Here is a 14497-nt window from a genome sequence, read left to right on the forward strand (position 1 = left end):
TTTATACTTATTCCCTGGAATTTGGGATATATTTCTCATTCATTCAGTTCTCACTTCATGGCAAGGAAGAAATACATAATAAAATTTTGATGTCAAAATGGCAACTCCTGCAGATCATCAAAACGCACGTCTACATTGTCCCCCCACCAATGGCATGAAAAACATCTCTAAATTACAAAAAGTATAAAATATCTGAAATGAACTATCATACTACCGGATTAGAATCATTATTTATGTCTAGTTCTGTTGCAAAAATTGTGTATGAAGAAGCATAAAACTTACCTGTCTTGGTCAAGGTGGCGGGGCAGACAAGGAGGTTGTGGAGGATGAAATCCTCCTCGTCTTGTGTCCTGGTGCCTATAAAAGTAACAAATATAATTAGAAACAACTATTACAATAGTTAGTGCACAGATACGAAATATTTCTCATATTTACAATCAGGTATAAAACATCTTGAAATAACTCTATGTAAGGAAAGAATAAAAGACTCTTTTTTAACACAAAAAATTATAAAAACTGATTTTTTAAATTAAATCTAAAGAGAATTTTTCATGGCATCTGTACGTACATATCTCGCATAACTCAAAAAGAAGTAGCTTCAGAATATTGAAATTTTTTATATAGGACTGCTATAACATGCAGATGTGCACGTCTTATTTTAGTTGCAATTAACCGCACCAAACGTGTATAACGCATATAAAGAGATGTATATATCCACTTTGTTCACCAGCTCAGTGATCTCAGTTTCTTTACTCCTATATGTTTGTTAAGTTGTGCATTTTTTACTTTAAAAAGGATTGAATTATGTTATTCTTATCTTCCGGATAAGATTTTGTGCCTTTTAGTACATCTGCATGCAATATTCGTGGAGTTATCAACAATTTAAAAGTTGCTTAAGTGCACCTAAGCCTAATGAATTTTGTGGTTGCGGACACATTTGTTTACACTTCAAACTTGGCAAAATTATTAACTTTATTAATAGAAAAATTCCTTTCTATAATGCCTGTCCATATGATAAAATTAGAAGTACTTTTGATATTTTCCGTACTTGTATCTAGTGAAAAGTAGAGAAAATAAAGGGAAGATAAAAATGTTAAGACTGCGATTCTAGAATCAGCAGTAAAACATTCAACTATTATGTTTTCATTGTTCTTCCAGATGTTCTCCAAAATGTAAGAAACTGTATGTTACTACCATGGAGATATTTTTCATTTTATCACATTTTTCTAGAATCCTTTAGAATCGTGGGTCTATAAATTTGTCTTAAAATCTTTCTAAACTTTCCAAGATCCAATGTCTAAAATCCTAAAGAAATATTACCCCTACCAATTCTGTAACAGCAAAAAGGCTGAAAGGTTTTACAAAAAAAAATCAGAGAAAAATGTGTGAAATTAATTTTATAAAGAAAATTGATGCATTTTCTAAGAATTCTGATCATTCTGAGAAATGGGGAAAATTCTTACCATGAAAAAATTTAAAAGACATTTTTAATTAATTACGTAGCTATTTTGCTTTTGCTAAAAACTGTTTTGTAAACTGTGCTTTATAGCATTATTCCTTGCTTATTTTTCAGATTCAAAAAATTGTATACACTGGTGTGCAAAAATTAAGGACGAGACGGTTTTTTCAATATAACTTTGTACAAAAGCTTTCCAAATCAACACATTTAATACCGTAAGATCCCCAATACGTAAGGACACGAGTAATGTAAGCAACACTTACAAAAAGAGAAATCAGAGGGATAAAAAGAAGTTTTATTCAAAAAGTAGCACAGAGCGCAATGCAACTGAAGGCTGAAACATTGTGATGGGTGTCCACAAAGAAAAATCCGGTTTTCAATAGGGGATATGATCTCCCCTGACTGCTAGGCAGGTTTCACAGCGTCTGCCCATGCAGAGAATGAGGGTGTCAATGAGTTGTTGAGGCATTGCTGCCCATTCATCTTGCAGCGCCAATCGAAGCTCCGGAATCGTTACTGGTGAGCTGCCAAGCATCTGCCTAGAAAATCCCATACATGCTCGATGGGATTGAGATCCGGAGATCATGCCAGCCAATCCATATGTTCAATATCCTCACTCTCTAAGAGCTGTTCGGCAGCTACTGTGTGATGACATGGTGCATTGTCGTCCATGAAAAGGAACTGCGGACCCATAGCGCCTCTAAAAAGACGCACGTATGGAAGAAGAATCTCATTACAATAATGGGTCCCGTTGACTGAACCTGTGTCAAAGATGTGAAGGTCTGTACGACTACCAAGCATGATGCCTCCCCAAACGAGAACACCGCCACCTCCATACCTGTCCCTTTCAATGATGTTCGAGGGATGATTGCGGCTTCCCCGCTCTCTCCAGATGAGTATGCGATGAGAATCGCTACTCTGAATCTGCTCTCATCTGTAAAGAGTACTCTTTCCCATTCATTGTCTCTCCAATTCCGGTGTTCCCGGCACCACAGAGAACGCTTTCTCCGATGGGCAGGCGTTAGAGGTACACACCGCACAGGGCGTCGTGCAAACAGACCACTACTGTGCAGTCTTCTGGCCACAATAAAACGCCATATCGGTCATCTAGTCGTCCGTGTCGTGTGTGTAGCGATTTCTCCCGCTGTCTGCCGCCTGTTTCTTCTGGCCTGTAAGGTAATATACTGGTCATCTGCGGGTGTGGTTCCTCGTGGACGACCACTACTAAACCCTCGGATAGCTGTTCCTGTAGTTTGAAATTGTCTCCAAAGTCGTGAAACGATGCTGTGAGCAATTCCGAACTCTGCAGCCACACTTGTCACACTGCGGCCTTCCTCCAACTTCCCAATGATTCGACCTCGGGTAATAGTATCCAGATGTCGTCTAACAGATTGATTATTTGCAATTTCTCGCTGAGCCAGTAACTCGGTGTGATTTTAACTGCTATACGGCGTGCAATCTCTTTGCCAGAAATACTGATCTTACACCGACAACATGCTTTATACTACTCAGACACTCCCCCATTACGTTTATTTGCATATCTGCACACTGACCTTGCGTTTTCTGCTTTCAAAGCAAACAAAATTACCCAGATCAAAATAAATAATTCATTATTATTTCTACTTCCTTTTGAACAACGATCCCCGGAATTTCCGGGTATCGAAGTTCAAAATCCCCGGAGCACAAACACCCCTGCATACTATTTAATTTTGATATTAGAAAAGTTTTGAAATTTCTGCATATCATAAAAGTAATAATCTACCTTCTAATAAAACATTAAATGCGCAATTTTCTACACTTTTTTCCCAATACATGAAGTTGTGATTTAACATGTAACTGAAATATCAGTCATTGGTGACCAACACTATACATTCCATTCAGATGATTTTGGTCACCAAAGGCCAACAGTATATTTTTTATTTGGACTGCACCAGTCACCAGCGATACACAATTTAAAAAACTATCTCTTCTATCAAATGATGCACAGATCTCTTGGCTGCAACCATACTGGTGAAACTGGGTATCATGGTCTAAATAAGAAAGGAAGACAAAGCAGGTATGGTGCTTAAATGCTAAAGCACTGCAGTGCAATCAACTTTCTCTCAGGAATAGATAACATCACAAACTACTTTGTTATTATAATATTATATACAGGTAACTTTCTATTATTTATACATTTATAATTATATAGTATTTTCAGCTTAAAACCTAAAAATACTATATAAATTTTCCAAAATTGGCCCAAGCTTAGAAAAATTCCGTAAAAGCTAAATCCAAAAAAAGGAGTAAACAAGGTTCTCCAAGGCAGACGAGTAAGCAAGACATCAAGCTGCAGACTAAATGACAAAAGATGAGATTCCAAAAAGACAACATACTTGCAGAAAAAATAATTTCTGAAAAACTCTACAAGACAATTTAATGGGTAAAGTTAAAGAGCAATTTTTCTATCTCTTTCAGAAAGAAAATAATTTTTAACATGTGAGAGTAATTCTTTGCATTAACATCAGATAATTTTAACACACAAATGCTAGAATAAAAAAATTCAAATTTCAACATTAGAACTTGCTAGCAGTTTAATAGCATGCCAAATACAGAGGTAACTTAAACATGAATATGGCAAAGTAGAATTGAAAACTTTGATTTACAGTTGTCCCTTTTTGGCCAGTTATTTTTCAAAAGTAAACATATTTATGCTTAAAACTGAAGCAATGCAGGAAAAGTCATTTAAAAAAATGGAAACAATTGAAATCAGAGTCAATGGTTTCCTGTTAATTTTTTCCTCTGTTTCAATTAAAGCTGGGTTTACTACACACAAATCGATTCGTTGATGGGCTATGATAAATAATTAAAGATAACCTATTGTGTCTGTTAGCTCTTGATTCTTAAACTGAGCTGTCTTCAGTTTTTCCAAATCTAGTTACAAGCTCCTTGAAATATCAGTAATGATTTACAATTGGAACAAACTCAGCAGGCAAATAAAGACATTCTTCAGATTGTAGTTAATTATACATTCTTCACTACAATTTCATAAGTTTATCTGCAACGATCTGAGCAAAAATTCAACTACAGCAAGATACAAAATTGAAACCTAACAATTTAAATTAATACTTTTTTTAATACAGATAGATTTTTACTTAATTAGAATATTTTGCAAACTTCGATTTATTATGAAACAAATTTTTTTCTTCAGTTTAACATTTCTTCATATCTTCTCATTAAACAAAACACATTCAAATTAAAATTTTAAATTAATCTTAAAACTTACATTTTTATCAGCAGTTCCTTGACTACTGACAAGTTCTTCCAGTTCTAATTGCAACTGCGTTTTACTCCTTTCAAGTTCTTCCATTTTATCTTGGCTATCTTTATATGCCCGGGTTAAAGATAGGATTTTAATCTCTTTTTCTCTAGATTCTTTTTCAGCCTTATCTCTTTCCTGAGCAATTCTCTTAGATACAGCTTTTTCTAGGGCAAGCAACTGGTCAAATTTTCGTTGCTTTTTCTCTAGTTCAGAAACTTTAGTCCTCTGATTTTCAAGTTCCATGTTTAGGTCTTCTACCTATAAATTATTAGAAGTAAAATTGTAAATTGAATATATTTTTAGTGAATATAAACAAGAACTGCATAACTTCATATGAAAATACAGTTGAAATGCTAGTTAACTTATATAAATGTAAAATTATCTCACCTCAGATTGAAGCTTCTTTTTTGATTTGGATAATTTGCCATTAGCGGTCTGAAGTTCTTCTATCTGCCTCTGCAGCATTTCAATATCTTTCGTCTGTTTTTTACAAACTTCTTCAAGGTTGGCAACCTGCTGAGCATCCTCATCTGCTCGTTTCTTTAGTTCTTGCAACTAAAATAATAATGTTAACATTAAGAAATTTAGCAATTAGTAAGGAATTTACATTTCATAATGGCATATTCAATGGCAGATCTCTGAAGTGAGAGATTCATTTCACTTGACCATTTAAGGAACTCATTTTATGATACAATGTATGTTTACTACTCTTTAAAAATGAATCGATGAATCGTATTTCTTAGCAGCTTGCATGATACATTTTATGTATTTCTTTGTTAATGCAGGAAATAATCCCTGAGAATTTGCCAAGATTTGAAATGGTGCTATAGATGATTAAATATAATTATTTGTAACACTTCTTGTGATGTCACGTAAGTCCTAACACTTTGAACTAATCTTTTCAGTTTTAATTTCAGGTGAGAAAGCAGTAAGAAACAACCTAAGGGAAGAATTAAACGATGAGATAAATATACAATCAGCTACATACTTTCAAAAGCTAAAAACAGCTGTACTGAAGATAAATATGCCCCATTTCCCATTAATCTTTACAAACTATTTTTATTCCTGAATTACATTGCACTGTCTCAGTTTAAGTTTATGCTGCCCCAATAAATAAAATAAATCGCTAAACTACGATCTGGCATTATTATAAACTCAATATATTTCCTGTGTTTTGAAAAGTCAACACCAAACTATTCTGGACAAACGTGAGGCTTCAAGCTCAAATTCATACATCTGCTTTACCAAATACAGAAATAAAGATCATCACTAATCTGTTCCCCAAAAATCTGTGTATAGCATGTGTGCATAGTGCAGATAAAAATCTAAGCATAACATTTTTATTCAAAACATGGTACTAGTACTTTGTAGAGGTGGTACTAAAGGTTTTCATAGTCAAAAGGTTGAGAACTGCTGGTCTAGAGGTTTAGTAAATAGCAGGTAAATTTTATGTCAAACAGCATATATTAAAATAACAAGTAAGATCATAATCAGCATGATTAATAACCAAAAGACTGAATGTTATCACCGCTGCTGCTTGTCTAGAGAGAGAGAGAGGCCTGCTGATTAGAACAAATTTGAAAGGCCAGATGTAGGCACGTTTAAGCAAGTGTTGAAAGTTAGTCAAGCTCTGTTTGATGCAATTAGTGTCATAGCTTTGTGTAGAGTTCTAGGGGTTGTAACCCAGTTAATATACTTTCAGGTTCCAGTAAGCCATTAAAGCACCAGAGGTGATAAGTTGTTTTGTATTATTTTAAGTGTCTCTAGATGCAAAGAATAAGTTTTACTTGAATTTCTACATCTTTGTGTTTTATCTTGTGACCACAGTGAGTAGTATAGTAATGAAAGACAATAACTCGCTTTAATATGTAGGGATAATTTTTAAGGGTAAGCAGTTAGTTATAAATAATTAAATTAGGTAAATAGATAACCTTAGTCATTATGGATTTACATGGCAACTATTAAATTTTATTTTTTAGCAATATTTGTTAAAAAAGCCCTATTAAAATCAAAATCTAATAAAATTTCACAGATTAAAATACATGTAATTTATGACACTGATTCTCAAACAACAACACTCAAAAAAATATTTATCCGTCATTTTAATTTGAAGCCTTCCCAAGCATTTTGGCTAGTTTACATCGATTTCCTTAATTCAAAATGCAATTTCTTTATTTAAAATTAAATCAAACTGTAACTGTTAATAAAATTAACATAATCCTTATCACTATGCAGTCGAATTTAGGATCCACAGAGATTGCATCAGATGGGAAAATGCCTAGTGCCAGCTATGTGTATGGTGCATTAAGACATATTAGATGGATCTTTTAAATTTTCAATTTCTTTATTAATAAAGCATTTTGGCTAGTTTACATCGATTTCCTTAATTCAAAATGCAATTTCTTTATTCAAAATTAAATCAAAGTGTAACTGTTAATAAAATTAACATAATCCTTATAAATCACTATGCAGTCGAATTTAGGATCCACAGAGATTGCATCAGATGGGAAAATGCCTAGTGCCAGCTATGTGTATGGTGCATTAAGACATATTAGATGGATCTTTTAAATTTTAAGTTTTCGATTTCTTTATTAATAAAAAAAATCCCTTTCTATAATGTCTGCCCAAGTGATAAGATTAGATGCATTTTTAATATTTTCCATGCTTGTGTCTAGTGAATAGTAGAAAAAATAAAAGGAAGATAAACATGTTAAGAAAAAGATTCTAGTGTCAGGAATAAAAACATTCAAATATTATGTCTTCATTGTTCTTCCAGTCATTCTCCAAAAAGTAAGAAATTCTTCGAAAACTTTCTATAAAATTCATCTATTACGTGTTGATACTGCGAGAATGCATTATTCCTTTTGCAAACTCCTATTGAGAGTGTAGAATTAGCCAGAAATACATCAGCAACAGGAAGACCTAGTAAATCAGCATTCAAAAACCATAGCATGGAGATGGTAGACATTTTATCGTAAAGTCCGTTGATAACAAAAGACTTTGTTGTAAAGAATACCATAGCCAGACTGTTTATAGATGCGAAGTACGTAACGTAGCTTTACATCATGATTGTAATCAAGCTTTTCATGCTTGAATCTTTCAAATGAAATAATCTGTATTTGTAAAAGAAATACAATGTATATTTTAATATTAAATTAATTACAAGTAAAATGATTTTGTAGATTCATGAAACGTTATACAGCTAAAAAGTAATCCTGCGCTCCACTCAAAATAAACATCACACGAGTACAATCCTACTCACTAAACATCTGTAGTCTTATTCCGCTGATGTTGCGCGAACGCAACACTCGCTTTTTCCACAGGTAAGAGCATTTTTTTTTTATTTTCAATGTAAATTTATGCTCTAAATGCTTAATTTAATATTTGTTATCATTTTCATGAGAAAAGAAACCTTCCTTGTAGTATTGGCGGTTAATGGGTTAAAAACTTATGTCTAATAAAAGCTAATGCCAATAACTAAGTTAAATTAAATCTCAAGGAAGCTTTAGTTAAAGCATGAATCATTCAAAATCTGAATTGACAGATATTTAATTATTCTGCTTATAGATATATGAAGATGCATGAAACTTACCTCAGTTGGGAAAGCAGGAGGTGAAGGTGTTGGAGGAGGCGATGGGGTGCTCTGTAAAAGTAACAAAGAAATTTAGAGACTTTGTATAATTAGTGCACATATTACAAATGTTCTTTGCATTTACAAACGAATATCAAAAATCTTGAAAAAGCAATATGGGAGTTTTTATGATGTGCTGACATCAAGTAAAAACCAATATAAATTGTGAAACAGTTACGTTTAGCTGTATGTGAATTCTTGAGCTTTTCTGGACCTTTACCTTTTCTTACAACTGCTGCTACATCTTGCTGGTGCTAACTTCCATTCTGCACAGGATGTCCAAAATGAAGTTTTTTTTGGGGGGGGGGGGGACTCACACCTACCAAGTTTCTAGGCCAAAGGTTTTGAAAAACTACCAAAACATTGGCATAAAATTATTGATTTAGGTGGTGATTACTACCTGCACTAAAGACACTTCGGTCTTTTTTTTTTTTTTTTTTTTTTTTTTTTTTGACTAATTTTATTAAGAACATTTTTTGATGGAAAACTTTCATTACAACCAGACACATTTCAGCAATTCCTTGACAATAATATCTGATATATGATCATATAGATGATCTGATATATGAAATATTTACTAGATGAAAATAAATGACAACAGAAAATAGAATTGTTATTATTGCAACACTGAAAAAAGTGCAAGAAAACAATACTTAAAGGAACAGCAGCAATCATTTAACAGAGTACCGCACATATCCAAATATAAGCCAGCCTGCACATAAGCCAAGATTTTGTTGTAAAAATTCAATCAAAACTCAGAACACTCATGTGCAAATTGCATCATAAATCCATGTGATAAATCAATCCTTCCCTGGCCTTTACTTGCACAACTGTTTGTCTGTTTATCACAGATATACATATTTACACTTAAAGTGTTTTAAATGACCCAAATAGGACATTACATTACTCAAACATTAACATAGCAAAATTATGCTCCCAATAAACAAGACTTAACTTCAGCTGGGAAATTACAACTAAGCACAGACGTCTACTAAAAACTCCTACACTAAGCTGACTACTGATAAAAAAGCTAATAACTAAGTTAAAACAAAGCTTAATGAAAACTTTAGTTAAATTATGAATTTAAAAACATCAATCAGAATCTGAATTCATGGATATTTAATTGTTCTTATAAAATATATATGAAGATTCATACAACTTACTTGGGACCAGAAAGCAGGAGGTTGAACATGAAGAGGCCATGCTATGAACTGCACATATCTACAAATCTTTTTAACATTTAGAATCGGATGTCAAAAATCTTGAGAAAGCAGTATGCCAATTTTTACATTTAATTTTAAGATACCAACATCAAGTAAAAACTAATATAAATTATGAAAAGTTCTGCATTGCTGGATATAAATTTTTGTGCTTTTTAAACAGCTTTGTGTGCTATGTCCGTCGGATTTTGAAAGGAGAATTTCGACATTTCCTGACCTCACAATATAGCTTCATTAAGCATTCAAATAGCATTACACATTTGGAATTCTGCAAGCTTAAAATCGAAAACCTTAAAATCGAACACGCAGAATCAAACTAAAAGGCATCAGATATGTATCTATAGGAACAGTGAAGCAATAACAAGTGCCAATTAAGATATTACAATAGAAGACCTAAAAAGATCTTGCAAAAAAGCAAAAAATGTGTATGAAGAAGCATAAAACTTACTTGTGGTGGGCAAGAAGGGGAAGGTGAGGAGGTTGTAGACGATGGTGAAATCCTCCTCCTTTTGTGTCCTCTTTCCTATAAAAGTAACAAATATATTTAGAAACAATTATTACAATAATTAGTGCACATACGAGGGCCATCCAGGAAGTAGATTACGTTTCCGTCTGTGTCCGCTAGGGGCGGGGCTAGCGCGGCCATCTTGGGGTCAGAGCGTTGCGCAGCTCAGTCTGCATCTAGCCGTGCTAGGGAGAGGTTCGTGCTGTGCTCCGTTCAGATACTGTGACGGTTTGAAATGTCTGCGTTAATTGAAAATCCCGCGAGCTGCGAGGTGTGCTCAGTAATAAGGTTTCTGACTGCAAAAAACTGTAAACCGATAGAAATCTATCGGCAGCTTCGTGAAGTGTATGGGGACAACATTATCACTGAAGGTGGAGTGCGTCAGTGGGTCATAAGATTTCAAAATGGCCGAACCAATGTTCACGACGAAGATCGAAGTGGGAGACCCAGCATAGTGACTGCCGAACTTCTCGAAAAAGTCGATGCTAAAGTCCGTGAAAATCGAAATTTCACAATAACGGAACTTTCTTTGAGTTTTCCACAAATTTCGCGAAGTTTGTTGCACGAAATCATCAGCGAAAAGCTTGGTTACCACAAGTTTTGTGCAAGATGGATTCCAAAAATCTTGACAGAGGACCACAAAAAGCAGCGAATGGCTGCAGCGTTGAACTTTTTGGACGCTTACCATAAGGATGGTGACTCTTTACTCGATCGCATCGTTACTGGTGACGAAACATGGGTGAAACATGTGAACTGTGAAACGAAATTGCAATCAATGCAGTGGGGGCACACAAGTTCTCCCCAAAAACCCAAGAAATGCATGCAAACAATGTCGGCAAGGAAGATGATGGCGACTGTTTTTTGGGACAGAAAAGGTGTAATTTTGGTGGACTTCCTGGAAAGAGGCACTACAATAAACTCTCAAAGGTATTGCCAAACTCTCCAAAAACTCAGAAGAGCAATTGAAAACAAGCGCAGAGGAATGTTGAGCTCTAAGATCTTGTTGATTCACGACAACGCCCGGCCCCACACGGCAAATGTCACTCGTAAAGTTCTTGAATCTTTTAAGTGGGAGTTGTTTCCTCATCCGCCGCGACTTCCACCTATTCCCAGCAATGAAGAAGTGGCTGGCTATGCAGCGTTTTGATGACGATGCACAGCTGCAAGAAGAGGTAACGAAGTGGTTGAAGGCGCAGGCGGCCGAATTTTTCGACGAAGGAATTTCCAAGCTCGTACATCGCTACGATAAATGCCTTAATTTGTATGGTGACTATGTAGAAAAGTAGTATTTGAGTGTGGCTTTCATCTGTATATAATAAAATTTGTTTCCTATACTTTGTTTATTTTTTTATTCCAAAACGTAATCTACTTTCTGGATAGCCCTCCTATTACAAATATTTCTTACATTTATAATCACATATCAAAACCTTGAGATTGCTGCACTCCAGTTTTTATGAGGTGTTGACATCAGATAAATCTAATATAAATTACGAAAAAACAAGGAGTCGCTGGATGTGAATTTTTCGAATTCAACAGCTGTGGTTGTCAGATTTTGTTACCCTATTTATTCTACATTACGAAGAACTTGATACCCCAAGATTAAATAGAATTCATTAAATAAGAACCGACTCTGATACATTTATTACTTCTGAAATTTATCCCCTAAAATATTTAAGAAATTTTCTGCTCCAAGAATATGGTTTAATGTATTAAGTGTCATACTATGATTACAACTCTCCATGTGGAGGTAATGTGTATAATTATGAAAATTTTATTATGTGTAGTCAATATTTAAATATCATATCAGGTATACAATCTATGCTACTGTAAGCAACCTGTGGCCATTCTATATTGCCAACCAGACTATTTTCTATTTTGTTGCAGTGCTGTGTGTGTACTTCTCTGTTGTCTGCTGTGTCTCAGTTAACACTATATATGCTATGCTAATCACATCACTATATGCAAAATTCGTTTTACTATAGCACACCTCTATTTGCACTTATTCTTTCTCGCGTATTAATCAATTTTTAGCAGCCTGATAGGTTTTCCACCACCTCGACAGCAGAAAAAACTGTCAAAAGTGTACAATATCGTGTAACATATTTTCCTGCATAATAGTCGAACCTAGACATTCACAATGAAAAATTAGCACAACAAACAAACAAAACAACAAAAAAAAGTGCAACTATTATGCGAGTAAATACTGTAACTAAAAATTCATGAATTAAATGCATTTGTAGGGTTTTCCTTATTTTGCATAACAAATGTATTTTAAGTGTTGCTGTTCTTAACTTCTCAAACTTTCCCTCACATTCTCTCGTCAGGATGAAAAGTTAAGTACTATTTAAACACATGACTATCTCAGTTTATTAAGAGCATGTTTCGTTAGCTTAGTACACATTTTGTTGATATTTTGTGGTCACGCCCCTTGGCCTTATCAGTTTAGTATCATGCCGGTTAGATTTCCGTGAGTCCATCTCTTAGGAGTTATTTTGAAGTGCGTTCTTGCACTCATTTATTTTTCAGACTTGATTTGTATTATTGTCCACGTTTAGTTACCGCCGTAAGTGAATGGTGTTTTTTAGCACACAAAGTCCGTGCTTTCTGTTAAATTAGTTTGATTTAATAAAGGGTTATTTTTCACCCTTCTTCTGCGCCGATATTTAATTCACGCCTGTGCGAGAATTCGCCAGGTTCATTGTAGGATCTAAGTTAGTGTATGTGGAAAAGTAGAGGTAGATCTTACACATTTTTATTTAATCAATTATATTAAAAAAATTAAAGAAATAATATTCTTACAAACTGCAAATACAGTACAGTCCCATAAACTTGACAAGATGTGCCACACATACATAAATATGCATATGCAGAAATAAAAATTATATATACTGTACTATAATATTTGCTCTGCTTGGCCTACAGATATCTCAAAAAAGTTTCAAAACAGTTCTTGAGTTATACAGAATGTCGAGATAACGGGTGTCAAGTTTGGGAGACTCTACTGTACAGCTTTTATATAGTTCAGTTCATTAATTCATAACAATATATTGGGTTGTTCAGAAAGTCATGTCGTATTTTGCAGGTGTCGTTATTGATACTTTTGGAGTAGAAGCATCATGCACACGCATCTCACTGAAGTACTGCATAAGGTCACACTTCTAACCAATTCAATAAACAGAAAATTGTTCGATTTGAATGAGTTGCATAGATTGTATAAGGAGTTAAAAATGGAGGGAAAAAACTGTTGGTTTTCGCTATATTTTGCTTTTTTATTTCCGCAAAGGCAAGAATGTGCAGCAAGCTTGTGAAAAGTTCCATAAAGTTTATGGGGACGATGCTCTAACAAAACGTCAATGGCAGCACTGTTTTGCAAAATTCCGTTCTTGTGATTTTGATGTGAATGATGTGCCTCGGGTCAGGAAGACAACTGAAGGCAGTCGATTACAAAATCAAGGCAATGGTTAAGTCTAACACACAGTACATGACACAAGAGATTGCAGAGGCACTACACATTGCTCAATCAACATTCATGACCATTTAAGGAAGCATGGATTTGTTAGCAAGATTGAAGTTTGGGTTCCTCATGAGCTGAAGGAAATCCATTTGGTGAAGCATTTGAACATCTGCCATTCACTTCTTAAACATGAAGAAAACGACCCTTTTCTGGAGTGTAGGGTCACTGGTGACAAGAAATGGATTGTGTACAATAACATTGCACACAAGCGATCTTTGAAACATTGGGATGAACCACCTCCATCCACATCCAAAGCGAACATTCACCAGAAAAAGGTCATGCTGTCAGTGTGGTGGGATTTCAAAGGTGTTGTGTATTTCAAGCTCTTACCAAGGAATCAAACGATTAATTCAGCTGTGTAATGTCTGCAACTGAACAAAATGAACAATGCAATCAATCAAAATCAGCCAGAACTCGTGAATCGTAAGGGCTTGTGTTTCTCCAAGACAACTCAAGACCACACATGAGCTGTTGGAGCTTGCTTGGGATGTATTACCCAACCCACCATACTCACCTGACCCTGCACCTTCAGATTACCAATTGTATTGCTTTTTGCAGAATACTTTTAATCATAAAACATTCGATTCTGATGATGCTATAAATCGGCACTTGGTACAGTTTTTCGCTTCTAAAGACAGGTCCATTTTACCAGCATGGAATTATGAACCTTTTTGAACAATGGGAAAAGGTCATCGAACAAAATAGCTAATACATTTTTGAATGAATTCTTATTTTTATAGGAACTAGCGGGCAAGCCCGCCAGCTGAGCGGGCTGAAGCCCGCTTATCATTGTTCGTTTTGAAAAGATTTATCATTAAATTTTGAAGGTATTCGAAAGTTGGACCGAACTACCAGTGTTCAGCGATT

At 34.7% G+C, this 14497-nt stretch overlaps 1 protein-coding gene across 1 annotated transcript; it reads right to left on the bottom strand.

The window, feature by feature from the left end:
- Positions 1–291: 291 nt before the first annotated feature.
- LOC146997019 (uncharacterized) lies at positions 292–14138 on the bottom strand. The gene is made up of 6 exons (XM_085816393.1): positions 14127–14138; positions 10060–10134; positions 8353–8403; positions 5148–5315; positions 4725–5018; positions 292–357 (listed from the first exon to the last, which is right to left on the bottom strand). Exons 1-6 carry the CDS (start codon positions 14136–14138, stop codon positions 292–294), a joined length of 666 nt encoding a protein of 221 aa, XP_085672519.1.
- Between the last annotated feature and the right edge of the window lie 359 nt (positions 14139–14497).

The sequence above is a fragment of the Stegodyphus dumicola genome, chromosome 5 (genome assembly GCF_044657685.1).
Source record: "Stegodyphus dumicola isolate Sdum_Otavi_A_Nest chromosome 5, ASM4465768v1".
Taxonomy (NCBI): Eukaryota; Metazoa; Arthropoda; class Arachnida; order Araneae; family Eresidae; genus Stegodyphus; species Stegodyphus dumicola.

Excerpts from the sequence above, each read along its gene's own strand:
- LOC146997019 (XM_085816393.1), bottom strand. Across the intron at positions 5,316-8,352 it reads CTCCTGCTTTCCCAACTGAG|TTGCAAGAACTAAAGAAACG; the intron begins GTAAGTTTCATG and ends TTATTATTTTAG. Across the intron at positions 5,019-5,147 it reads AAAAGAAGCTTCAATCTGAG|GTAGAAGACCTAAACATGGA; the intron begins GTGAGATAATTT and ends AATAATTTATAG.